Source organism: Oenanthe melanoleuca, chromosome 17 (genome assembly GCF_029582105.1).
Source record: "Oenanthe melanoleuca isolate GR-GAL-2019-014 chromosome 17, OMel1.0, whole genome shotgun sequence".
In the NCBI taxonomy this organism is placed as follows: domain Eukaryota; kingdom Metazoa; phylum Chordata; class Aves; order Passeriformes; family Muscicapidae; genus Oenanthe; species Oenanthe melanoleuca.
The window spans coordinates 6,501,368-6,529,360 of NC_079350.1; the positions used below are offsets into that span (position 1 = coordinate 6,501,368).

The 27,993-nt window shown below is 48.5% G+C and overlaps 1 protein-coding gene across 1 annotated transcript in view; it reads right to left on the minus strand.

The window, feature by feature from the left end:
- Window positions 1-27,993, minus strand: part of COL27A1 (collagen type XXVII alpha 1 chain) — a 139,303-nt gene that overhangs the window by 62,170 nt on the left and 49,140 nt on the right. Inside the window, exons 11-22 of the mRNA XM_056505220.1 lie at window positions 27,050-27,103; window positions 25,880-25,924; window positions 15,505-15,558; window positions 11,954-11,998; window positions 9,420-9,473; window positions 9,019-9,063; window positions 4,496-4,549; window positions 3,836-3,889; window positions 3,630-3,683; window positions 2,706-2,759; window positions 2,349-2,402; window positions 398-442 (exon numbers count right to left, since the gene is read on the minus strand). Coding sequence (XP_056361195.1) covers window positions 398-442; window positions 2,349-2,402; window positions 2,706-2,759; window positions 3,630-3,683; window positions 3,836-3,889; window positions 4,496-4,549; window positions 9,019-9,063; window positions 9,420-9,473; window positions 11,954-11,998; window positions 15,505-15,558; window positions 25,880-25,924; window positions 27,050-27,103 — 612 coding nt within the window. The remainder of the gene's footprint in view (window positions 1-397; window positions 443-2,348; window positions 2,403-2,705; window positions 2,760-3,629; window positions 3,684-3,835; window positions 3,890-4,495; window positions 4,550-9,018; window positions 9,064-9,419; window positions 9,474-11,953; window positions 11,999-15,504; window positions 15,559-25,879; window positions 25,925-27,049; window positions 27,104-27,993) is intronic.

Consider the following 27,993-nt stretch of genomic DNA (forward strand, 5'->3'; position numbering starts at 1 on the left):
AAGGACTCTCTTTGACTGTCCAGTCTATTTTCTTTCTTTTTCCTCTACTCATTGAAAAGTACTATAAATCAAGGAAGAACAAAAGGGCTGGTTATGGAGATGGTTTCCAATCAATGTCATTTATCTTGAGGATGAACTGTTTAAACGTTAGAGAGTTTTTCAAGGTTTGAGGCTTTAGGCAAGTCATAAACTCAACACCCTATGCAAGACACTTCCTGGACTTTCAGCCATCCTGGATCAAGCAATCAATCAAGCCCTGGACAAGACAATAATTCATAGCAGGGCAGATTAACTTCCCAAACCAGGAGGGCTGAAGCTTTTTGAGAATTTAAGTACAATTCCATTGCAAGGTCATCAGAGCTGGTAATAACTGAGTGAATAAATGACTGAAACCTACCTCTGGACCAGGGACTCCTGGTGGTCCTAAGGGTCCTTCATCTCCCTGAGGTGAAAAGAAATTAAAATGAAAGGAAAAGTAGTGACAAAATTTGGACTCGCCATGCAGCAAGAATGAAATGCCTGCAGTATGAGCAGCAGCTAAACACAGGCTGTGTGCTCAGCTGTCACATTTTAACAGCTGAGCCCTTCTCTATCTTAGAGCAGCCTCTGAGATTTTTTAGGAAAAAAATATCTCAAGTCAGGTCCTGCCAGTAAAAGCCATGCAAAGTTTGACCAAGGCAGCAGCAGTTGATCTGGTCTATGATGGGCTGGATTTGGCCACTAGGGTACCCTGGACATGCTGCATAACTCTGCTTCATTTGATTTGGCAGGGATGTGAATGGTACAGAGTTCCCTTTTTCTTTCTTCCCCCCTCTCCTCTCCCTTCCCCCCAAAAAACCATGTTCCAAAATTTCCCACAGAACCATTTGGCAGCTGTATGAACGTTTCCCTTTTGCTTTCAGCTGGGACTGCACATGCTGCAGGACGGAGCTATCACAAAATCTCACACAGCAATTGGACTCGGTCCTTTCCCTTGGCTCCACACCAATTTCTAATGTGATAGGATCAGATCTACAGTTTCTAAGAGACCTTCAATTAAGCTTCACAAAAATTATCTCAAGTGTCTAAAACCAAGTGCCAAGAGAGAAATTAAAAGCGCCCTTGGCAGCGGCAGCCTGGCTGCTCTCGTTTCGGTGGTCACCCGTGGTAATGAAGGGGCACAGACAGGCTGAGGCTGGGACTGGGGGTCAGGAACCCAGCTCCAAGGGCTCAGACAAGCCACCCACAATACCCACATTTCCAGTGGGATGCAATTCAGAGCCCTGACCCAGTGCCCTGGGTGACCATGGTGGTAAGAGCACAGTGCTGTGCTGTGCTCTGCTGCACACTCAGTCCTTCAGCACAGCTTGCACCAAACTCCATGTCCATGTCTTTGGGCTTACTTTTACACTCACTAACTGCAGTAAATTGAAGGCAGCTTGGTCACGCCTGCCTGAACCTGGAATGCAGGGCTTCGATTCCCTTTGTATTTTGGCTGGAATATTTTTTTCCTTATTTCACTGCAAATAAATGAGCTAATTTGCATTAATCCCATTTAGAGAACAAGAAGAAGAGTTCCCAGAAAAACTTAAGAATTATTAGTGCTATTAAAACGAGCTCCTGCCCATGCATGTGCTCAGTATTATTTACACAATGTCTCGTGACTCTGGACAAATAGCTTACACTGGCTTGAGTGAGAGGAAATTACACCAATGTCACTGGAGTTACAGCAGGATAAACAGGGAGCCCAGACATTCTCTGCTGCTCCCAAAATGTATTTGCAGCTCCAGGACAATTAGATCAATGACAATTGCTCCCTTCTTAATGACTTCAGGTGGAATGATGCTTCAGGTTCTGAGGTGAAATGGTGAAAGCTGCAAGCTCTGAGGTGCTGGCCAAATGAATTTCTGCAGAGCAGCAATTCCCATTTCCTTCTCTTTTTACAGAGGGATGTTTCTCCGTGTGAGAGAGCACAGTCTGCAGGTCTCATGGTTGAAAAGGAAAACACTTGAAAGGAGCAGAAAGCAGCAGCCAGGCCAGGGCATGTCTGTGCAAGGGGATGTGCAGGGAAAAGGGCTCTAACCCCCCTCTGGGGGTGGGGGAACAAGCTTTAACAGCAAAGCCAAGGCAGAATTTAGGGTCAGCAGATGCCAGCAGTGAATGGAAGCAGAGATCACAGCATCTGGAGATCACACAGCTTAGAGGAAGCTCCTCTTCTGCAGGTCTCTGATCCCTCAGTATTAGCATCTGCTTCCACATTCAGAGGGACCAGAGCATTTTAAACCACAGACACCTTTTCACCATGTATTAATTTACAGAATTTGACATTGTTCTTTCAATCAAGCCTCTTTTGAGCTGAAGACACTCACCTCTTGTCCAGGCAGTCCTCTTGGCCCAGGTAAACCTCGTGCTCCTGGCTTTCCCTGAGAAAGAGCCGAAGGAAAAGATACTCAGAAAATAGAAACATAAGCTCAGAAGGGCAATTAAAATGAGAAAGTCTCTTTCACAGCCACGGGACATTATCCAATGTCAATTTTGTTACAGAAAAAAAAAATCTGAAGAAAAGAAAACTCTGCACTTGGAGGGACCTCAAGCCAAACAGACCAAGCTGAGATGCTGGCCAGGACAATCTTTAGGAATCTCCTGGGGTTTCTCTCTTCCCCCCTTCCCACTACTTTGTTTTCCCTGGCTGCTTCCAACCCCACACAGAGCTCTACTTTGCTCACCTTCAGACCTTCAGGACCATTTTCTCCTGGTGGGCCAATGTCACCTGGGAAGCCCTGCAGAAAATGAGGACCAGTCAGGGTGCACAGGTGGAATCCTGCAGGCAGTGTCAGCCTCTGTGAGAGGTTCAGTTAAAGGCTAAGGGACAAGATGTGCTCCGTGCTGGGGGCCACCACGGCTTCAGGAGGGAATGGGACACAACATCAGTGTGATGGAGGAGCTGCCTTTCCCAGCAACTCCCTTTAGGTCCATCTTCCTACCAGATTTATTGCAGTGAGGGCCTCCCTGTCATCACACAGCTAGAAGTGGTGATTTGGGTTTTAATTAATCTTTGTGAGTCAGCACATAACCTCTGTGCTGGGAGAAAGGAGCTGCAGCCTCGGTGACAAAGGGGAGCAGGCAGGAATTAGGAAAGGTGCTGACACCCTCATGAGCTGCTGTCAGCCTGGGCTCCTTCCCACCCACCACCCACCCCTGGAGGAGGAAACAAAGGAATCCATGCTTATTTCCAATAGCAACAAAGAGGAACGATTGCTAAGTGGCAGCACTCAGCTGAGAGCCCTTCCAGACCCTGTGAAACATCAGAATGCTGGTGTGGGGAGAACAGACCATCAGTTGTGCTGGAAGGGGCTCTCTAGCATCTTACAGACTCTGTCTGGTCCTTTAGGATGCAGAAAAATGATGGTGTGCTGGGGGAAGCTCATCCTGCATCTAAAGTATCACTGTGACTACTTTTTGGTCAGGGAAAAAACTCCTTCACTTTATCTATGACAAAAAAGGGAAAGGAAAAACCAGGAAACCATGAGAGGCGGAATGGGTCATGAATCCATTTTGATCCTTCCTACCCCATCACCAGTCATGTGCCAGCAGAGAAGTGGAGCCCTAGCCTGGAAGGATGTGAGGAGGAGGTGCTGGGTGGGACATACCTCAGGGCCAGGTGGTCCTGGAAACCCCACTGGTCCTTTGTCACCGACTTTTCCCTGCAGAAATCGGGAAAACATGGGGAAAAGTGAGCTGGCTCCTGCTGTCAGGTTTCCTGTTCAGAGCAGCACACCCCTGCCAGGCTCTGTCCAGCTGGGCACAGAACCTTTAGGGAGGGACATTAGGAAGCAGAGGGTGCTCAGTTACTTACCAGGGGTCCTGCCTTCCCTCGTGCCCCAGGGACCCCAGGCAAGCCCTGGCTGCCCTGAGAGAGACACATTTTTTTCAGAACACAATGAGGCATCAAAAAAATTCCAATTCCCCAGGCTCCAGCTTCACTGCAGAATGAGGAGCATCTCCTAAAGGCTGGACTCAGCCCTGCATGGAGCTGGGACAGCTGCACTAATGTCAGTGAGATGTTTCTGAAGGCAGCCCTGAATTTAGCCCCAAAGAACACGAGCTGCTGCACTTGGCTGTGGCTCAGAGTCACACAGCATAGGGCTGTTTGCAACATTTGTCAGCCACAGCCAGTATCACATCAAGTCACAGGGGAGAAGCCATTTGATCAGAAGTTACACAGAGCATTAAGAGCTTCCCTGGGTCAGGGTTTAAGTTGCTGCACTGAGCAGGCAAAATCTCCTGAGTCTGCAGCCTCTGGACCACACACATTCACACACATCCCCATCAACCCCGTCACTTCCAACCTCTGCTAGAAGACACAGCCCCTACAGAAAACCCCAGTTTACTATGAGTAACTACAAAATCCATATTCTGATGCAGCTTATTCCAGCTCCTAGTGGATGAGCTGAGAAAACTGGTGGCCACTGCTACACAAGGAGAAAAGAAGGATGGAGAAAAGAAAAACAGTTACCTTGTCTCCTTGGAAGCCGATATCTCCTGGAACACCTGCTCTTCCCTGATCACCCTGGGTACACATCACCAGAGAGTTAAAACAGGCAGCAGCAACAGCCAAAATGCCCAGGTTGATGCTTTCAAGGTGCTTTGTACAGCAAAAGTCTCAGCACAGCTCCACTCAGAACTGAACTGCTGGCAAGCTGCAGAGCACACTGAATGTGGCAACAACCCTGAACAAAGTGGGTATTTCCCAACCTGATTCTAAGGTGAGAAAGGAGCCTGCAGGAGAGCAAAAACCAGGAATTCCCAAGAACTGTGTGTCTATAGAAGCTGCAAGAAGAGAGAGCACATTCCTCTGGCTAACACAACAGTGGTGAAGTGTTAAATTCAGCTGAACAGAAGAGTTCAGTCTTCAATGAATGAACCTTTTCTCTCACAAGGCTCTATAGAAAAGAAAACAATCCTCAGGGTTTCTGTGAGCATATCCTAGTCCTGACATCAAACATCAATCCTCTTTCATAACCAAACCAGAGCAACTTCTGGTAATGCTTTAGTGCTACCTCAGTGCCAGTATCTGAGCTGAGATCCCTGGGAGGGTCAGCTGGTGCTCTCTGGGATGGGGAGCCCATCACTGACAGTATTTCCTCATCAAGCTGGCTGGCTGTCCCCTCCTTGGACCAACACAACAGATTCTGACTTCCTGGGTGGAAGCCAAATATCCCTGAAGCTTTTCCAAGGAGCAGTGGGCTACCTTGCCTCGGCTCTTAGCCCTGCTGTGAGCAGCTCTGGACCAAATCATCTCCTGATGCCCCTTCCAAATTCATTTAGTGTATTTACTTAAACAAAGGATGAGTCAATGATGGGGCAGAGAAAGGAAAATTCTACTTGGGAAGTCAAGGGAGGAATGACTACAATAACTTGGTACAATGACAAGACCCAACAAAAATAACTGCTGGAGGAACTCTGTCCCATGAACTTGGCTTCCCAGCAAGGGAATGAGCCACTCCAGAGATATATGTTTAAACATAGTCCACATGGAAGACATATGGAGTCCTGCAACAAAGCCAAAGTCCACAGAGAGATGTCAGAGAAAGTCCACTTCACTCCAGAAAAACCACCCACTTGCTATCAGAGAGTGAAATAATTCTAACTACTGCAGTACATGCAGGGGATAATGAAATTGTGGCTGGTTCAGGCTTGAGTTGGTAAGACTTTTCAAAGACAATTTCTCAGAAGAAAAATAATTAAGAACTATGCAGATTCAATGATGGAAACATTTCATGGATTCATGCTAAATTTGCTTAAATGTTTTGGCAAATGCTCCCGGAACATTTCACTGAACCATCTTCAAAACAAATCTTTGACATAGCAAAATTAAAATGTTGCTCTTAAAAATGTTAAATTGATTTTACACATTTGGTTTTTAACCTAAAATATTTTAATTTGAGTCAAATAACCAACATTTTGTTTCATCTAAACTATTTTCCATTTTTTCTATTTTTTTGGCAATGCAAAATGGAAACAATCAGCTCTTTACAGCTTCAGTTAGGAAGAACCCCAAGTATCAGATATAACAGAAATGGCAAAAAAACTACTGTGTGACCCAGCTCCTTCACAGATTTCTCTCATCTTCTCTCAATTTTCTACTTATTTTATGTAGTCCAAAGCTTAAAACACTGAAATCTATTTAATTCTGGCTCCTGACTGCAGGCAGCATGAAAACAGCTTTTCTGGAAGTGACAGGTTGGCTCTGAGGTTTGTCTTTACCACCAATTCTGAGGGTCAAAATAGAAAGATTATATTTTTTTATCAATCAATTTTCTATCCAGACAGTGGAAATGGCCATTGAAATACTGTTTCAGAAGAAATACTCAGACACTACATAATAAGTACTAAAATTAAAGTTCCCTGAGCATAACAAAACACAGGAACAAACCTTTGTTTCCAACCTTTAGGAAAGGTGGGGCATGAAAATGAAACCAGTTTTCAAACAACTCTGAGAAATGGGCATTAGAGTGGGTGAGAAGAAAGCAGGGGAACAAAACCTGAGCTGGACCTTGTGCCAGATGTTCACATGTTATTGTGATAGCACAGCAAAATGTCACAGCATTTACAGCCCATCTATGGCTGTTAATCTTTTAAATCACAGCTGAGGACTGGGGCATCACCTTTTACCTGCCCTGGAACTGGGACTTGGGATCTGTGCCTCAATACAGGAAAAATTACAGAGGAAAGAGGTCAGGGATGTTTGTTATTAAAAACTGTGATGCTGAGATGATGAAATGGGCCTGCAAGCACTTGGTTCATGGGGCAGGAAAAGGAATGTAGGGTCTGAAATTACAAACAGCCTCTGCCCATGGGATGTTGCCTGTGCTTCATGTTTCACCTATAAAAAGAAATGCAGCTTCAGACACCCTGAGGCCCTTTGTGACCCAACACAAACAGAGAGGGGCTGCAAGGGAAGGGACCAAGTGCACAGCTGTGGGATGTGCTTTCTGTCTGTGGGATGCAGAGGAGCTTGTTGTGCAAAATCCCCTCGATTTTCCTCGATTGGGAGTCTCTGTTCCCAGGACTTCCTGCTCAGCAATGCAAAGGGAGCTAACACTGCACAGCTCCAGAGGTATTTGCCTGAGCCGTGTCCTCCACAAGTTACAGATGTCCTGATTCATAAAACCCCTCTGTGAGAACAAGCAGCTGGGATTTCCTCTGCTTCCTCCACCTTTCCCCTGCACTCATCACCCCACGTGGTTTTCTCGAGGCCACTCTCTATTTCAGAGTCACACAGTAATTCCACTTCCCCCTGCAGAGCAGACACAACCCACCCTTTCCCCTCCCCTTGCCTCCATGAAAACACAGGAATGGAAACAGAAGGATGACCTGGGCCTGCCTGTCTAGCTGCTAGATAAAATGATGGTTTTTGCTGGAGGAGTGAGATGCTGTCCCTTATTGTGGATCACACCTGGCCATGTGATGTGAGGATTGACATTCCCACTGCCTACACACACCTGTATTATTGCCAGGTTTTACCAGCATCCATCTGTCTGCTGCTGACTGAAGGGTCTTCCTTAGCTACAAAAAGACAAACCTGTACAAGGCCACATGTTTTGGATGTGACTGAGACAGATGGGATTAATAGGAGCTTGCAGACATCCAATTAAATCTTCATCAGCCCATCCCCAGGAAGGCAGGATGACCTGCAGCCTGGAGCTTGCAGGGGGAGGCAGGAAAAGGTTTCCTGTACCTCAGGAGCGTGGGATTGTTGGGAGGATGGATAATTCCACCCTTGGGAGTATTGTAAGGGTAACTCCAGAGAGAGCCACAAACCATTTGGTTACTGTGACAGCAGTGGCTGGGGAAATACTGGGCATAGACAGAGCAGTTTCTATAAAGTGATGGAGACTGAACTGTCCAGGAAGGTTAATTTTGCTAAACAATTATTTAGATCTTGCTGATTTTAAAGACATTTAAACATATCTCCCAAAGAGTGGATGGAGGATCTGTGGACTCCAGGATATGGGGTTTAGTTCAGAAACCAGCTACAATGTCTTAAGCCTGTCCTAAAGAAAAAGCTCTCCTCTTGCCTTGCCATTGCTCTCAACAGAATTAGAAAAGCAGCACAAGGGAGAAATGGAAATTGCAGACACAGGAGTCCTGGCAAAGAGCTGTATAATACAAGAAGAGTTGAATCAACAGGTTTGACACTACTTCCCCCCTGTGCAGTTTTGGGCTGCTAAATCATTCTCTAAAAGCAAACATCTGACAGGAGGAGGAGAATACACTTAATGGTCATTTTCCACTGCCCTCCTGAGCAATCAGAGCCAGCAGTAAATAACTGCACCTCCCACTCCTTCAGACTAAATAAATCCTACAGCTGAGTATCTGGAGGAGGAGGGTTCTCGTGACAGTGAGACATTTACACACACAGCTTCATGCTGATTTAGCTGAGGCTCTGTGGTTTTGTGCCAGCACCACTAAATCACTGCAATCAAGGCCCCTCTCCACTCTGCTTTTTCTAAAGTGATTTATATCAGTTTGGGACAAGGCAATTTCCTCCCAGTAGGAAGCTGAACTGAGGTGAGGCTCCTTGAACAGGAGCAGAGGGATCCAGCATACAACAGTTTTTCCAGGGGATCCACCTGGTTTGTTTGATACAGGGCTGCTTTTTCACACCACATCTTTCCCCCAAATGCATTAATGCAAAATCACTGTCAGTGGATCATCTCCTCCCCATCCCATCATGTAAACAACATAAAAACAGTGGAACACAAGATAATTGCACAGTTACTGTCATCATCAGTGGGAGATGGGAGCTCCCAAGAAGATCTGAGCATCACTTATCTATACTCCATGGAGAAGGGGATGGGGCAGGTATCAAAGAAAAAAATCAAAACTAGAGTGTCATGAATGGAGAGAGAGAGGATGGGGTAGAGATGACCAGAGTGGGACCAGCACTATGATGCTGAATAAGAAAGAGAAACTAGAAAGGGGGTTTCACATGCAAAATTAAAACACAGTGCAATAAGGGAGTATTCAGATCACCTTATCACCTTTCAGTCCATGTTCTCCAGGGTTTCCCATCAGCCCCTGAAACAAAGGAAAGTTCAGAGTGAGGCTGAGCCATGGTGAGACTTGCTCAGGTCTGTGACATTGCTGTTTGCCGATGGGGCTGGTGGCTCAGACCCACAGCACTGGCCTGGCACAGCCTCAAGGTCAAATGCCAGACTGCTCCCAAAGCATCACACATTCTTCATGTGCTGCAGGCACACAGGGAAAATGCTTCACACCCACTGCAGAGCACCAGTGGGATGCTGTGCTCACAGTCCTGTGCCTGCACACACATCACTGCTGCCCATCCTCTCTCAGGACACCACTGCCCAAAGGAGGAACAGAATAACCTCCAGCCCAGCTATGGAGGGATGAGAGCTCAGATACTCCCTCACCTTTAATCCTTTTGGTCCTGGATAGCCAATTGGTCCAACAGGGCCCATGTCACCCTAGTGAGAGAAAGAGAATTATCACAGTCATTAGGTGCAAACCCAGATTCCTCTGATACCCAGCCTCAGGATCCCTGAAGAAATGCACTACTGGTATCAACAGAACCAGCATCCTGGCATGAGTCAAGGCTCTTTGAATGTGCAGACAGCCCCTAAATAAAGGCAGCACTCAGAGAGGAGAGCCAGGAGGAGGGGACAGAGGTGTCTCCTCCTGCTGCAGTGAGAAGTCAGCGTGGCACTGTGTGTGGGACAGCAGAGCTCTGGCTGCTGTGGGCACCCATGTGTGATGTACAACAGAAAGCCCTCAGTGCTGGTGTTGAAATGGGCTCTGGCTGCTCCCTGCCATGAAGAGAGGCAGTGACAGGGTGCAGCAGGCTGGCCTCAGTGTGTAAATAAACAGGGCAGGCTCCCTGAAGGAGCGATTCTGCAGCACAGCCCCGCAGCACGCACGGAGAGCTGCCTGCAGCCACCCAACAGAGCCCTTTTCATCCCTGCTAGCATAAAGGCTGCTTGTGGAAATGCATTTACTCACAGCTCTGCCCACACCGTTAATTAGGAGAGCAAGAGGCTTTATTTACACCTAATTCTGCTCTTCAGCCTCTCTTACACCCTGAACCAAGCTCTGCAGGGTGTGTGAGCAGCCAGAGCCTGGCTGGGCCCCAGGGTGGCTGCAGGTGGCCAGGAAGGGACTGAGCCATGTGGCACCCTCTCCGTGCCCTGTGTGCACAGCCTGGGGAAGCAGCTGGAGCAGCGTGGATGTGCTCCCTTCACCCCAGCAGGATGGTGTCACTGGGTGCTGCTGGGAACCAGGGAAAAGCAGCCTTGAAGCCTTGAGTTTCCCAGGCCTTCACAAGGACAAGAATTTATAACAATGATTATGCACCTGCAGGCTGTGTGAGAGCTGTGTGAGTATCTCATGATGTTTTGCAGAAGGTATGCTTTCAGAGAGGTGTTGCTTTCTTGGACCAATGAGTCTTTTCTACTTTGTTTTTCATGTACTACCCTATATGTATGTGTAATGTTTATTTAAATAAAACTCTCTCTTCTCTCTTGTTTCTCCATTACATGAGGACCAATGTTGCATTATCTTTTTTGCTGCCCTTATAGCCTTAAAATGCAACAGGATGGAGGAGGTCACTCTCAGTCTATCCCCCTAGAGATGCCTCAGTATCCTGAATTCAGGAGACAAGGACACAAGGTCTGACTCTGACCTGAATCTCAGTTTGAAGTTTGGCTGGGCCAGTGTGGAGGGGAGGACAGGCAGCTCCTGACTCTACCATGTCTAGAAGGATCATGGTCACCTTTACCACCTCTGACCTTACACTTTCTAACAAACAAAATATCTGTGAGAAAATGGCAACAAGGAAAAGATAAATCTTTCCAAAAGCAAGGAGGAATATGATCCAATCTGGACAATGCCTTCAATGGTCCTGTTTTAAATTGCAATTTTCATCTTCCAGCTTTTTGACAGGAGCACATCCTTTCTGCTGCTATGGCTGAAGCAGCTACTTTCACCTCCACTAATGAGGGGAAGCAGACCCAGCTCCTGCTTCCATGGAAAACCTTCCTCTCAATCCACCTCTGCCCCAATCCCCCATCTCCAAGATGAGTGTTCCACCATATTCCCTGCTGTTCCTTCAAGGAATGTAAGATCTCTGGGTTTGTGCAATGTCTAGAGCCATGAAGGCCTTGATCTAAGCTGACACACACTCCAATAATTTAAGCTATGGAAAGGCAAAAGGGGAAGGTTGTTTAACCATTCCTTGCAAGTCAAATTTCCATGCATTATCACAGCTGAGGAGGAATCATTACAAAAGAATGCTGTAGTAGTAACACAGCCTACCAATTTTTGTGCATGGAAGAGAATAACCTGAAACAAGTCCTGAGACCTAAAAATAAACCATGCTGTGTTCAGCTGGGCATTCACTAACCCCCAGCACAGCTGCCAGAGGAAGAGCTGCCACCCATCCCTACAGCCATTTGTCTCCTGCTGAGAAAAAGTGTAATGAAGGGTGGAATTTGGCTGAGTACAAAATTACCTGGATTAGTGATTGGATGGTGAGAGTGCATGTAAAATTCCTGTCTACCCAGAGGACAGACTGTTCCTGCCCTCAGACTCTCCAGTGAGCAAGAACTGAGTGTCCCTGAGGTCACTGCTTACAGGGACTTGCTTTTTAAGAGATCCTGGTGTGCAATGAATGCTGCATCTTTGAAGAAATACCCTGGCAAACCTTATCAAAAGGGCAAGTTATCATGAAAAAAAAAGACTCTAACAACAGACTCTTAATCTGTTTTCTTTTGCTTGGATTTGCCCTGCTCCACCTCCCAATCCACCAGGATTCCCCTCTCTCCCCAGATGTCACACCTCCCCCATACACACAGCCATCCTGCTCACAGGAAGAAGAAAATCTGTGTGTAGTTAGGCAGGTTGAAAGGGTTAAATCCCAACAAGCCAGATCTCCATTTGTTTTTGTACTTACAATGAGTCCAAGGACTCCAGGAGGACCTGGGGCTCCCAATTCTCCCTGAAAGGAAAGACAAACCCACATGGTCACAGACACTTCATAGACTGAAAGGCAGCTCAGTGCTTCCAGGGATCCAGGGAAGGGAATAGACTGTCCCTCCTCCTTCCATCCCCCCTCTCCACCCCAGCCCCTCTCCCCACCAAAAATCCAGAGCTTCCACCTTTGGGAGTGCACCTGGGAGCACATCCTGGGAAGACACAGGCTGCTTGTTATTGGGCACTTATTCCCAGGGCTGTTCCCTCCCAGGAGCAGGCTGGATGAAAGAAACATTTCACTGGGCAGGGGAGAGAGGTGGGAGCTGCCCCAGGGAGAGGGACCAGAGCAGGGCTGAGGTGGGAAGGAGAGGAAAGCTGCTGCTTTAGTGCTGGGAAAGGTGGGTTTTTGGGAATGGTTAAGTAAGAATAAAACTCAGAGGAAAAGAAGACCTGCATGAAAATGAACCTGAGTAGTCTGGGGAGAGGCTGTGGCAGGTTCTGATGCGGGTCCTGGGAGTGTATTTGGCACCTTGGAGATCATCATTCCAAGGGTCAGACTGCTCACAGAGCTCGTGGGGCTGGTTTGGCTTCTCAGCTTCCCCACAGACTTGCTCTGTGAGAGCTCTCCAAAGACATGCAGAAGCACTGGGGGTGCCTGCTGGCATCTTCAAGTGAAGCAGAGCAGAGAAGCTCTGCCAGACCCCCACAACTCACCCATCCAGGTCCCTGAGCAGTTCAGCAGCCATGGGGTGCTCAGCCTGTCCCCTGTCCCCCTTGGTGGCCTGCCTGGCCACACTAACAGTGAGCAGAGCCAGGACCTGCTCTTACACACCTCCATCTCCAATGGGGCCTCTCAGAACAAGTGCATTGGAAAAGTGAACTCCCCTCTAACTCACGCTGTCCTGCCCTGCTCTGGATCACTCTGGCTGCTTTCTCTGACAGCCCTGCTCAGTTTATGGTGCACATCTGGTGGAGTCCCCTCCAGTGCAATATAGCTCCCCTTTTATGGAAAGATTTGCCTGGTGGAAGAAGCAAAGGGAAGGGGATGCAACGTGACTGGATGTGCTCAGGGCTCCTTGGGTAAAGGGTTATGTGTGTTTATTTTATGGGAAGTGGAGTAAAGGACTATTGGGCAAGCACACACACAAAAAAGCGTTTCATAATCTCAACCAGCCTAAAATTGCTTTTTTTTTTATGGCCAGTTCCTTTCCTGCATACTTGGGACATCTGTGGAGCAATTGTTCCTCATGGGTGGGATTTCTGTGTCCTCAGAGCTACTGTTATAAGGTCTGCTTCGAGCTGTTAGGCAGGCCTGGCATTCCTGGCTCAGGAAGAAGAGGGAGCATCCCAGGAATGCTGAGCACAGGAGCTGCACGGTGGCCTGGGTTTCCTGGGAAGCTCTGCAGGCTCCCAGGGTGGCTGGGCTGCAGGCTGTGTGCATGGCCAGCTCTCAGCCCCACCAGCTCAAGAGGCACTTCCCAGATTTGTGACTTGTGTCACATTGAGATTCCTCAAGAGAGCGGGTGTAAGTGGAAATGCATGACCTCACACTAACACAAGAGGATTTCCTCTTGGAAGAGGAGGGGGGGACTCCCCTGAGAGATGGGGACAGGACTAGTTGTTAATTTGAGCCATTCCCTGGTCTAGGAAATGGAGGATTTACAAGTGGCCTTTCCTGGCTATCAGTCCCTGACCTGAGAGGGAAATCAGGCTCCACTCTCCTTTTTTCAGTGCATGAACCAGGCACTGGGACAAGAGAGAAGGAGATGAATCAACAGCCCTTTCCCATTCTAATTCCCATGATTAAGAGCCTGACTGGAGTTGCTGAAGCACTGGGGGGAACTGGGAGCTGGAATGTGAACTGAACAGTTCCCTGCGAGCTGCTAGGAGGGAAGAAAGTCCCCGGGGCTGGAAGAGCCTGTGCTGTGCCCAGAGGGGATGGAAAGATCAGAGGCAGCTGGTTCAGCCTTCCCCACCAAAGCAGGGATCAAACAGAGGATGTGGCAGCTCAGCTGCACACCCCACCTACCCAACCTAGCATTTTTGTGTGCTCCACAAACAGACTTTCTGGCATTTTTCTGCGTCTGTGACTCCACTGGTGACCCTGTGAACCTCCCTTTAAGTCAGCCCAAACAGTCTGTTTTCATTCTGCGATGGCCAAGGCACATTAATATTTAAGAGCCGTTGATAAGATGAAAGAGGAGCGATCCTTCTGGATGAATTAACGGGACATTTGCTGCTCTCCCAGGCTCTGGGAGCTGCCATTCAGCTGACTGGCATTGAGAACATCTTCTGAATGGGGCTTAGACAGCTTGCATATTCAAAAGTAAACAAAATAAGTTTTTTTTGGAAAGAAAAAAAAAAAAAATTCTTCCTGTCCTCCAGGATTCCTGCTCTTCCTGGTGGGTTGGCTGGAAATAGCAGCACAATCAGAAAGTTTTCTACTTTGGGACTACTGATTCCACTCTGACCCATGGCTTAAGTTGACTGAAGGATGGGAAGAGTCCTGCAGAAGCATTCCTTGGGAACATCATTCTTTCAGTTCACTGCATTTATGATTCTTGTGCTGAATTCCCACAAAGGCTGGAGCTGTAGCAGAGCTTGGCTTGGTGATTGGAGTAGGTTGTGAAAATAACTTTTATGCTGCATATATGAGGAATGGGAACTTGCAGGCACATGTGGAGTGGGTTACTTCACACAAATCATCCTGTCAAATCCTAGAGCTGCATGGTGATTATGTGTGAATAACCAAGGCAGCAGGAATTTCAAAGATGAATCAGTGCTGCTCACATGCTAATTCAGGGAGAACCAACAAAGTGATTCAGAAAATAATTTAGGGTAATTAACACATCAGAGAACTGTTGCAAACCACGAGGATGTTCTGTGAGCAGTGGCAAGCACAGCACATCCCACAGTTTAGTGCTACAAGAGCAGAGCAAATTAAACCTTATCAGCACCCAGCTGCTTCAATGACCTCTGTGACCATCCTGACCCAATTCCCAAGGAATACATCCTACTCTTAGGAAGCCAGCAGGGGTCAGATGAAGACTGAAGGGAGGCCAAGAGCTCAGGAGACTTACTCCCCATGCAGCTCCAGGGCTGGATGAGGGATGGGGCAGGCAGCACCTTGGCTGTGGAGTCTGTCCCTCAGTGCTCCCAGACACTTCCCAGAGTGAATCTGTGCCTGTGCTATGGACAGCATGGTCCAACACTGCCTACTCTGCCAGAGCAGCAGCCTTGCCCTTTTTCTCCTGATTTTCTCCTGATAACACCTTCCAGATAAGACAGCACCTGTCAAGAGTGAGGTATAAGGGAGGCAAGAGATGGAGACAGAAAACTGATGGCAAATGACCCAGCAGTTACAGGAACCAAAGACAGGAATTTTCAGCAGGGCAGGGATGTACATTTGTTTTTCAGGAGCAGCATTTGCCATCAAGCTTAAAAGCTTCACTCAGCTCTAACCAGCACGATGCAGGGCAGTGTGCTGTCTGCTGCAAAAGAAAACAAGGAAGGAAAATGTTATGAACTTACAGGGTTCCCATCCATGCCTGGAGGTCCCCGCTCTCCAAAATTACCAGGAAATCCCTGAGAAGAGGAGGCAAACATGAATGTTAGTTATTGAGGCTCCCTGGTGCAGCCAGTGACAAACCACTCCCCTTGCACCCCGTGCAGCACTTTGGAAAGCAGCAGAGCACAGGGACGTGGGACAGCCAGCCTGCCTGTCCTCAGCCAAAGCACTCCTGCCACACCAGCACAGCTCCACCAGCCAAAACCCCTGCTGCATAAACCTCACTGCAGTGGCTGCATTAAAAAATGGATTTTCAGTCAGAGTTATTCAGTGCTATCTGCTAACAGGGTCACTTGAGCAGCACCCCCACAGCTCTCAGGGTAGCTGGACAGCACAAAGCCTCCTGGAGCCCGAGCAGATGCTCAATGGAGCTGATCAGAGATGCCTGGTGAATTCACTCCCTTTCAGCTTGCCAGAGGAGAAAACGCTTCCAAACTCATTCCAGTCCCCACCCCAGAGTGTGAAAGGCCATGTTTACTACATGAAAAAGTCACCACAAAAGGCAACTCCATCTCATTATATCCCACACAAGTCTGGAAGACTCCAGACAGTTACAGAGAGGGAGTGGAGGTACTGAGCCACAGCCAGAACGTGGTGGTGTGACACGTTCTCTCTCACTCTTGGACACATCCTGTGCTCCTCTGAGCCCCCCCAACTCCCTGCTACAACCAAATCCCAAAGCTGCTTTCTCTTCCCTCTCCTGCCATGCTCCATCTCCTGCAGGAAGAATTTGAACTGGGAGTCAAAGTGAAAGTGCTTTACCCCCTTCTCTGGCTCACCAGAAACACAAAGGACAACATGGGCATGTTCTGGAATACCTGAGAGCTTAAGAGACAGGGATGAGGCAGACAGGGAGGGGATGCTCTCTTCTCCTGCCTGCTTCCTGCATACTACACACACTGGTTATCTGGGAAAAGCAGATCTGGGGGAAGTGGGATGCAACAGCCAATGGTGACAACCCATCAGCAACAATGAAAACTGAAATGATCACAGCACACAGAACAGGAAAACTACACTGGGAAACTGTCATCCAAGACCTCCCTTGACCTCTGAGGCCTTACAACTCCTGGTGAACAGAAAAGGTAAAAAGTCACTTGGTAAAAGCTGAGGTGAGAGATGGGAGACCTGTTTAGGTCAACAAAACTTCTGCCACTGACCTCAGAGTCAACATTTCAGCTCTTCTGTACCAATTCCCTCCAGCACGAAGGACTGAACCAACATGAGCCATTGCTTGCTTGGATTCAACACTTCTGTTTTGTGGGAATCACTGTGAGTAGGAAAGTTGTCTGCCTTTCTCCAGCTAGGCACTACATCCCTGAGGCCTTGCACATGCCAAGAAGCTGTGGCAAGCAACCACTGGAAACAGCCTTCTGCCATCTAGAGACAAAGATGTCACATATAACAAGAAGGCAGGGGGGCTACAATTTTCTTTAATGAAAAAAAGGGGAAAAATAACTCTGCTACATGCTGAATCAATCAGACCAGAGGAGAGATGTGCAGGGAAAACTCATTGCTCAGGCAAGACCAAAAAGAAAAAAAAAACAAAAAAAAAAGATTGCCAGAATATTTTGCTATTTTGCTGTTTACAGTCATGTGGCTTGCCAAGGAAAATATGAGTGTGCATAGACTGATACCTTACTTACACTGCTGCAGATTTCAGTCACAGCCATTCCCCCAGCTGCATCCTTCCTTCCTCAGGGGGCAGAGCTGGGCATGGAGTGACCCAGGGATGCCACTCAGCAGCAGTCTGGCCCTGTGGCTGCTGAGGTGGAGCTCAGCTCTTGCCAATATGGGGAGATTTTACTACTTTGAATGGTAAAATGAAAGCAATATTGCTACAGCAGCATAACATCAGCTAGGGGAATGCCTGCTCCAGACTAAAACACCACTGTCTGAATTTGGTTTAAAACTGTTGCAATGTGACATAAACAATGTGCTCCTGTGCCAGAATAAAAGAGCCCAGATAAGGAACTATTTAAATGCATATGTTTCACACATGTGTTTCACTCTTTTTTTTTTATGCCACAGTTTCCAGCATTAACCTTGCTGGTTAAAGACAGGAAATTGAGGCACTTGGTGATAGAGTTAATAGAAGCCAAACTTTTACATGGGTTTTCTAGCACTAGATCTCCAAATATCTAGAAAACCAGATTATTCCTGTGTTTGGAAGGTGGAGCTGAGCACCTGAGGTCACTTGGCCAATACCACCCAGCAAGGAAGAGATTCAGCAATAAAACCTGTTCACAGCACTGTGACTGACCACAGAGGTGAGGGTTCTCAAGATGGGATGGAAAAGAGTCAAAGTGGGAGGAAGCTGAGAAAAAAAGCAGAACAGGCCCAGGACAACACTCAGCACCAAAGCCCCATCCTTGCCAGCACCTTTTTTGTCCTTCACACACCATCTGCACCATGGCACAAGCAACCCCCAGGGGTGGTGGGTGTTCCCCTGGCACTTTTTGGCCCAAGCTGTAAAACAAACCCAGAGGAGGAGACAAATGGAAAGAGCAGCTTCAATTCAACCAGCCCCAGGCATCCTAGCCCAGAAGGGGAGCTAAGCACATAAGCACAGGTTTTGCACATTAAATGAGGCTAAGGCTGGTAGCTGTGGCATGGACAAGGATATTTCACCATCCATCCAGTCTGCAGAGACCCAAACCAGGCTGTGAAAGCTGTCCCAGCACAGCTCTTGCACAGCAGGAAACAATCAATCTTTTAAGCCCCTAATGAAAAAGAAAGCACTTTGTTTCCATGGGGTAAGCAGTAGCAGTTTAAACCACAATAACAGTTCCAGTGACCACAGTGTCCTAATTTATTGGATCTCACACGTCTGTAAAAGCTATTTTTTGCTGTCTCTCCTGCTTGAGCCTAAAGGAGACAGAGATGTTCCCCAGGAACAGAACTAGCACTATTCCACTAAAACAAGCAGCCCAGAAGTTACAAGCAGACTTTGTTATCCCACTGGTTCCATTCCCCTAAGCAATGACACCTCTGCTCTCCCATGCTCTGCTCCAGGAGCCTGAGGAGCCCAGACTGAGAACACACAGGGCAGGAAGCTCATTTTATGGTGCTGGCACACAGGCAGGTCACAACTGGCAGCCCACTACAGGAGACTTGAAAGAGATTAAAGAACCCAGCAATCCAGTCTCCTGTGAGTGCAGAAAGGGTTTTGGTACAGAAAATCCATCTTTTTTCAGGGTGTTTTTTCTTTTTTCAGGAAAACTAGCCCCTGGAAATTATGCTTAAGAATTGGGACAGCAAAGGAAAACACCCCAATATAAAATACAGAGCCATGCATCCTGCCCACTCTGTGGGAGGGATGGGATGTCCAGAGAAGGACCAGGACAGGGAAGGGAATGGCAAAGGGCAGCAGGACTAGGAAGAAAACGCTGGACTAACAAGTTGTGCTGGCCAAGAGCCGGCAGGGTGCTCCTCCACAGCCTCCAGTCAGGTATGACAAAACTCTTGGCTCTTTCTCACAGCTGGGAAATTCAGAGAGGAGGTGGGGGAAAACGTCCAGCTGAATGGATTTCACATTGTCTGAAGGAGAAGTTCAATGAAAGAAGCAAGATGCTGCTCGGGGAGGAGTTGGGGAGAGTGCACAGGGGCAGTGCTTTGCCCTGACAGGACCTGTGCTCCTGTGTCCCCTGTCCCCAGCCCGAGCAGAGCTTTGCAGGATTTGTCCTCGCTGCTCTCGGTGAGCTGAGACACAGAGAGATACAAACTGATTTATGGCAGCTTACACTGAAAAGTCTGAAGCAGCAACAAAGATCTTTGAGATCTTCCAATAGTGCCTTAATTCCCTCTCATCCCGCTGCCTGCAAAGGGCATCCTTCCACCCACCGGGAGAGTCCTGCTGAGAACAGCCAGACCCAGACCCTGGAACCAGCTCCTCCTGCAGCAGGGGATTACACCCCCTCCACCTCCCCTTCCTTCCCTCCCCTGTCACAGGGCAGCCTGTCCTTTCTGCTCCTGCTGTCAGCAAAGCTCTGCTCCTCTCGGGGCAGACACTGCTCCTTGTCCCTTGTCCCTGCAGGCAGCTGTCCCAGAAACAGGGGCTGGTGACACACACGGCGTCCTTTGCTCCCCCAAAGCCCTTCCAGGTGTTCACGTGTGGGTGGGTGTGTTGTATGCACACAACATCTGATTCAGTTTAAAGCACTTTCCCTGAAGGAGTAAGGGAGGCAGTCTGGCAGCTGCTGCTCTGAAGAATCCTGGCAGGCCTTCATGCCAACAGAATCGTTCTCCAAAAATAGGATTTTATTTTCCTGTTGGCTGAAGGTGAAGCTGCTCAAACCAACCAGCCCTCCTGTCTTGTCTGCAAAGAGTCTATTTGCCAGTTGGCTCCAGCCAGGTGAATCACTGCCCAGGAGCCTCCCCAGGGATGGAACTTGCAAGTCAAACAATTTAAGTAAGGAAAAAGAAAAAAAAAAAAAGGTGATGGAGAAGCAGGACTGAGGGTGAGAGAAAGCCTTCACTGGAAAAAAAAAAGGAGAATAAAACAAACAAGTGTGGCTTGTGTTGGCAGCTCACACCTCTGAGAGAATTCCTGGTGAGGGGAGCAGACTGAGCCCCTCCACAGGTGGGCAGGGGTGGGTCAGCCCCAGCAGGAGTCACCCCAAAGCAAAGGGAGCCTGGCAGAGCCTGTGCTCCTGCTGTGCCTCCCACAGCTGGAACAGGGCTCTGCCTCCCCTGGCTCTGGGCAGTTTCCATCCCTGCAGAGAGGGAGCTGCCACCCCTGGCTGGGGATGGAGTGGGGGTCCTGCTGCAGCTCTGCCCCCCTGCACATGAAAGCAAGCTCTGCTCTCCCCCCCAGGAGAGCAGCTCCCTGACACCTCTTGGGACAAAGGTTTTGGGGTGTTGTTAAACATAACTATCCCTGCTGTGGGAGTACAGCAGGAGCAACACAAGAACGATTTCCTGAAGCCCCTCCAGCCAAACATCACTCAAGAAATGCCAGCCCCTCCACACTCCTGCTCTCCTCCTTTTCCCCTGGTACAGGATCTTTTCCTGATCTGCAGAGCTCTAACTAAGTTACCATTGCACAGACACATTGGCCTAATGCCAGAGAGCCCTGAGCCTGCCCTGAGCCTGCCATGGCTCCTTCTTATCTAAGACCAACATTTCCAAATCCAGCAGCCTCCTGTTCAGGAAAGTCAAGCAGATTTAGAGGCCAAAATGCTTTCAGACTCATGGGTGACAATTGCATTATTTTTCCCTGTAATTTCTAATGAGAATAATTTTTGTGCTTTGGTTTGTGAATGAGCTTTTCCCTGAAGGATTAAAGATGCCTGGAAGACCTTGGTTCAGTTCCTTATGAGATTTCTGAATGATGACGGACAAGTCACTTAGGAGCATTCTTGGAAAAAAAAATTTAAAAAAAAAATCTTTGGGACTGTTTCTTTTCTTTCAGTGGAAGTCATAGTTCTTGGCATCTTTCAAATCCTTTTCTCTGTATTTTCAGGACTTTGTTTTTGCCCAGTGAAATACATACTGGTACTGTCCACCTCACCAGGTTATTGGGATGGTGTAATCATGGACATAGGAACATGTGAGAAGTAACCATGCAAGCACCTCAGCACAGAGATTTGGGAAACTCCAGACATGTGGAACACAGCACAGGCCAAAAAGAGATGGTGACATTTGCTCTGGGCTCATGCCTGCATTTCAGAGTGGTGAACCAGGCCAAGAGGGGTGGAGAGACCAGACCAGCAGTCCAGCTTCAGTGTCCAACTTCAGCATTAAAAAAAGTCACTGATTGCTCAAACCACATCTATTTTAAAAATTCAGGTTAACAAAGCAAAAATATAGCAAAGAATTTACTTAAATGGCTAACAGGAAACATCTGATCCACGGGCTAAAAGTCTCTCATTAAAAGGGGAGCTTTGTTCATGGCTAGTTTTCAGAACCTCCACTGGACTTTTCATGCAAACAGAATGATTAAAAACATATTATTTTTTTAAATTAATCAATTCCTGAAAAAGGCACAAACATTTTGGGGCTATGCTGGGGTACTGGCACAAGACAGCACTACCCAAGTTCTGTCCATCAGCTCCTGCAGACCATTTGTGCTCCATCCTGCAGCTCATCTTGTGGGTTTGCCTGTACACACAGGTCTTCAGCCCACACATCTCTCCACTGGCTTTAGCTAGCCACTTGTGGGAGTACTATGAAATACTGTCACCAGTTTCCCAAATCTCAGCTCATGTGGTGCAGGAGACTCCTGGCTCACTCCAAATGCAGGGAAGGGTCTCGGCTGCATCCAAAGCAGAGAAAAGAGTGGGGCAAGAGAGGAGATATTCACCATCCCTAGAGAGAAGCAGCATTTATTTAGCCAGTGGTGTGTGGTTTTGCCAGCCTCTCCAGACACATGGCAGAGTTTTTCTCCCCACTGTTTGCATGGACAACAGCTGGGCCTGTGTACCCTGGCCAAGCCCATGCTCTGACATTCAGGATGGATCTATCTGAGCCCTCCATCAAAACAGGGAAGCTACAAGATGAAACCTTCCTGACCCAGAGGCAGCCCTGCTTTTGGCTATGCAGAGTCTCCCATGAGGCAACTGATGCCTTTCCATGTGATGCAAGAGCCTGCTCATGCTGGTGAGGAGGGCAGGGGTACCACATCACCTTCTGACAGTTTATCAGATGGTAAAAAAACAATATATTGCAACTTGGTGCTCATTGGAGGCAGGAGTTGATTAATGATAAGTCACAGAAGAAGACAGCACACATGAAAAACAGCCTGGTGAGGAGGTGCCACTGTGCCACAAGCTGAGAGCTGGAGAGGGATCCTGCTGTGGCCAGCCCCTGGGAAGTGGACAGCAGCTCCAGCAGCCTGGCACTGCCCTGGTGCTCCCAGCAAAGCCTGAGGCTGGTGCCAGTGGCTGCCAGGTCACTGCTGGCTCTCACTCTGTGGGTGACAGAGGGAGGGACCCCACTGCTCTCACTCACATGCTGATCCCTGTTACTTCAGATCCATGTGCTGTTTTATGGCACCTCTTCCCTGACACATGAGCTGTCATCCTTGGCACTTCCACACTGAGCTTGAGCTGCTGAGCTCAAAGGAGAGCTCTCCAAAGCCTCTGTGCTATCCCTGGTTTGCACAGAGCTGGAAGAGCCCTGAGTGTGTCATGGAGAGAAACCAGAACGATGAGCACAGACATGGGCAAGGAAGCAGAAATTTCTGCTTGTGGTGTTAATGGCTTGCTTGTGTTGCTGTTACCAAATCCTCCCAGCCCTGGGGATGGTCCTGTGCTGTTCTGTGGACCCTTTGGGCCAGGGCTTTTCTTTCACAAGGTGTTTGCATGTACCTGACACTGTAAGGCTCCGAGCATGGGAGCAGCAGCACCACCAGACTCTTAGAAAAATGTAAGGAAACCTCAGTTGTGTTTAACTGACTTCTGAATAGACCTCAGATAAACCTCAAAATTATGAACTATGTCTTTGAATTAAATTTCTCCTCCTCCTTTTCTATCTCTTTTAACAGAATACTACTAACAAAACAGATTGTAAGCAAAAAGCCATAGATATAAATAGCACAGCTGGTGCAGTTCTAACACTCTACATGAAAAACAGAGATACAAGCACACATCAAAAAAGATGAACCAAAAAGGAGCTCAAAGCTCTTGGGATATATTTCCTGAAATTTTGCCTTTAAGTCTTTTCCTCTAGCAGAGCTTAAGAACTTCTGAAAATATTGCACTCTATTTGAAGTTTAATACAATCTGTAGTGCAGGCACTTCTGATTGTGGCTGGCCATCTCCCTGAGCATCAGAACAGCTTGGTGTTCCTTGAGCTAGTTCTATCTCCTACTCTTCTTATGAGTCATTTCCTACAGTGGCAGCACAGCCCTTTCCTAAAGATGAACCAGGACTGACACATTGTCTCTGCATGGCAAGACACGCTCCCAACAGCTTCTCTCACTCCTTCCCCCAGCACCCCTGATGGGGTCTTGTTTTTTTATAATTTTTTTTTCCCAGCTGCTCAACTGAACACCATAAAAAGACATTTTTTTTTCCAGCCACTGCACTGGCAAGAGTGAAGATTTAGGCGAGCAGCTGTATCAGCTCCAGCCCTCAGCCCACCTCTGAAACAGGCAGATCCAGAGATGTACAGACCCCTGTTATTTCAGCCTCCTTCATGCACAACTCCAACACAAGCCTGCCCCAGAGCTCCCCAGCCCTCTCCTTCTGCAGCCCCATGTGTTGGATGCCCTGGCCTCCTGCATCGCTGGTGTGGGGCAGGGAGGGAGCTGGAGTCAGCTGTTTCCACGACACACTCACCATGTCCCACACAGCTCTGCAAAACCTAACTTCCCTGGAAGGATTTCAAGATCTGACTCATGTCCAGTTCCTCTATTTTAATCATTCCCTCTTACATCATTCTCAGAGGCCCACGGTGTCACATGCAGCCTCCCCCAGCCCCCCACTGATCCACGGCCAGCTCTCATCCCAAACAAAGCTAGGTACAGAAAAATGTGTGATACCAGCCCCCTTCCTCCTCTCCAGAGCATTCTGAAGGCAGCTAATAAGGGCTTCCAAGAGCTCCCCCTGCAATGATAACACAGAGATAGCAGAGGAGCAGCAGCCACACCAGCACATCCAAGGGTGCAGGGGTGGGAGAGACCAGAGAAATCCCAGAAGGCTCACAAAAACCCCAAAGCAGCTGGGAGGCAGCACTGGCCAGGAGATAAGTGCTGGGAAGAGAATCAGGTCAGCTGGTTCCTGCTTTCCATTTCTCTCAGAGACTTCCTGAATAACTGTGGATGTCACTTAATCTTTCTGTTCACGCTTGGAAGTTCAAATCGTCAGCACTGGTCCATTCAAGATTTCCTATTAAACTTGATATCATAAAACAGGGATGGAGCCAAAGCTGTCTGAAGGAGCCAAGCAGAACAAAGGTGCTCATGCATAGCCATTTAATCCCTTCCCTAGATCCCAGCCTAAATGCCTCCACGGCTGAGAGATTCCCTGCTGATCTCAGGGGAGCCCCTTGCTCGTAGCAGTGACCGCCAGACCGAAACCCTTGCCTGGAAGATTACAAATCCTGGCCAGCCAACAGCTGGAAGGCTTTGAGCTGCAGCATGCTCTGTGCAGGGAGAGCAGAGAGCAGAGCCCCTGCACATAACTACAGTTGCTGTGTTTGTTTGGCCCTGGCCAGTGAGTCATGGTTACACCACGGGCTCTGCACTAATTCATCACAGGGGTTTCTGGTGCAACCAGCAGCTTGCAAAGGTCTGGTGGAGATTTCCAGTGCCCCTCCAAAAACTCTGTCTGACTATTCCTCATCTCAGGCAAAGAACAGGCAAGGTGGACACTGGATGCTGAGGTGCCTGCACAGCTTTTGCAGAGGGAACACCAGCAAGCGGCACCGGGACTCCTGGGTGGGCGTGTTCCAGGCCAGGGGCATGGGGAAAGCACTGGAATTTTCTGTGTGTGGGTGAGTGGACATTTTGCAAGAAGCCTGTGAGTGCAATGATGTCCAGAGGTCAGAGGAAACTCAGGCTAACATGAAGGACAAGGTGCAAAGGCAATGAGACACAACAGAGCTCCAACACGCCTGAGCTCTCTGCTGATTCCTGCAGCAAAAAGCTTCATCCAGCTTCCTAAAGGAGGCATTCAGAACTGCTTGGGAGAAGGTTAATGGGCTAAAGTCTTCCCTTTCTGTTCTTTCCCTGTTTCCTCTGCTCTATTCAGTATTTTTCCCACTTGCTCTAGCTTTTTGCCACAGTCAGCACAGCCCCCCTTGTTCTCTACACAGCTCTCACAGTTGTCTTCAGCCCTACTTGCAAACACCTCTTCCTTCTAGCCAAGCTCTCACATCTACCTGGTGTCTCTTGCTCCTCAAACACATCTTCCCCAGTCTGTTACACCACCAAGGACATTCAATGGTTTCAATACAAAACCACACCTGCATTACACAAACCAGGATGGGACAAGAGTTGGAGAGAGACACAGTGACAACACACAGTGATGGAACTGGTGGGAGCACGAAGCAGGAATGGAACAGAGCCAGTTCAGACACCTGCAGTCATGGCTGGGAATTAAAAAGTGCATCTAGGAAAGAGATTGGCCAGAGGCAGGACAGGAGGGAAGATGTAAAAGAAAATCTGCGAAGTGTAAGATCCAAGGGAGCATGGGCAAAGAGCACTAAAGCCTGTGAATTGAGCAGAGCATGGAAGAAAGGAAGAGAGAATATCTCTCTCTTTGGTTTTCTTCCTGCTTGAGAAGACAGCCATGGAAAGGTTTGTTTGCAGATAAGAAGGGACCCAGCCAAAAGCCAAATGTCTTGTTTCCAGTTTCACTCAACAAGGTCTGCATAATAGACGAGGAAAAACTTTACCGGCCTACCCATCTTGCCCCTCTTCCCAGGAACTCCAGGGATCCCCTGCAAGGAAAAAACACAGAGAGAAAAAAAAAAAAAAAAAAAGAAGTTCTGGTTGAGAAATCAAACAGCCAACAACACAAAGCGAAATGAGAAGAGAAAGGAGAATGCAAAACAGGCTAATGACTGTGGCATTGTTTGGGAATCAAGATGTCAGCTCCTTGCAGACAATTAACCCTCAGCCATGCTGTGAGCTGGGGGACACGTGCAGGCAGCATCCCCAGGCCTGTGTGTTGAGAGCAGCCTGAGCTACTGCTCTGGAACCACACGAAGGCCGTGCTGAGCACTCGCTGCAGAACAGTTCTTGTGTTCCTTATTCAGTTACACAAGTGCTAAATCAGCGTGGCCAGAGCGCAGGGAGCCCTCCCTGCCAGGCACACCCCCACATGGCCTGGGGACTCTCTGGTTTCTGGGGCTTGCACTGGAGGGAGGAAAGGCTGGAATTGTCTTTCAGTCACCTCTTTAGGAGCTCTTGTTGTTGGGAGAATGTGGTCCTTGAATGGGATGAGATTGGGCAGGTGGGAGGATGTGGAGATGTTGAGTGGAAAAGCAAGGGATGACCTGCAAAGCTCTGAAAACTTGGGCTGGGGGAAGGCACATGGAAAGGATGGGAGGAAGGGAGGACACAGCCATTCACAGCCCCATGGTCACTGCCCTACTCAGTGCAACAGGAAATAAAGCCATTTTCAGAGAGCCCAGCACTGCCCCTTCCAAGAGCCAGGCTCTTTGGAAACATCTCCAGCCAGACACACAAAATGCTGAGACAGGGAGGTGATTCCTGTGGGAATCTTCATGTACACTCTCCTCACCCTGCCCCACCTCACTAAGATGAAGTGGCACAGGGGAGAGGGAAGGCAGGTTTTTAAGTGAAGAATATAGGAAAACTCCTCTGTAGTCAACAGCAAGGTCTGGTGACCCTGCCTGAAGCCTGGGCTCTCCTCAGCTGAAGATCAGCATTATACAGGGACACAGGTCCTCATTCAAGGGCAGGAAGAGACTAAGGAAGGGATAGTTAAGCACTAGGCATGCTGGCCTCCTTCCTCAGGACTAGGGATAGAGAAGGTTACATCAGGCTCTGAAGAACTGCATTCAACCAACACACCAAGGTTTTCTTCACAAAATACTCACTCGTTCTCCATCAGCCCCTGGCAGCCCAAATAATCCTGGGAGACCAATATACCCCTAAAGAAAAGAGGAAAAAGCAGTTAAACAAGGTTCTCTATTGGCACCAGTCAGTCTGTGTTTCCTGAGGGGCAGAGCAAGCTCCAGCGCTGATCAGCCGTGATGAAATAAACCTTGAGGCAAGTGTATATGCCCATGGACTGCATGGTGCTGGCTTCCACGATGTAGTCCAAGGGCACATACCCTCACACCAGGGATCAGGAGGACTCCAGGCAGGAAGAGGACAGCCAGAAGAATCCTTACCTGGGCTGGCTCTAAGCGGACCTGAGGGAAATGGAGCTTGGTTTGAGGTTAGCAAAAGAAATCCACAGACCTACACCTCCTTTCATCTTTTGTGCTTTTGACACTCATTTCCAGCTGTCCTGTAGTATCCAGCCCTTTCTGTTTGTATTCTGTCACCTGGTGGTCACACACTGAGGGAAACCCTCCCTTTTCCTGGCACCAGGGCTGCCACCCTGCAGTCGGTCCTGGCTCTGCCCAAAGCTGTCCCTGCACCACCAGGACCTGGTGACACCAAACCTCCATCACCCCAAGCACTGAAGGCTCTGCACGGGCTGGCAGAGGCTGAAGCTGGCACTGCAGGCTCGGGGGATTGATGTGAGGCTCAGCTTGCACATCCACACTACAGGGAAACCACCTTTGCACCAGCACATTTCATATAAACCCCACTCAGACTCTGTCAGAAACATGGTGTTTCCAGGTTTCTCTATGGCCCTGGGGCCCTGCTGAGACAAGACAAGCTGCACAAAACGCAGTGTTTGCCTTCCCTTGCCACAATGGCAGCCTTGTGTTTAATCCCTTTGCTCAGCAGCCTGGACAGAGTTACCTTGTGTGCTGGGCCCCTGCAGAGCCCTGAGCGGTGCCAGAATCCAGAGGAAGTGGATTTCAGC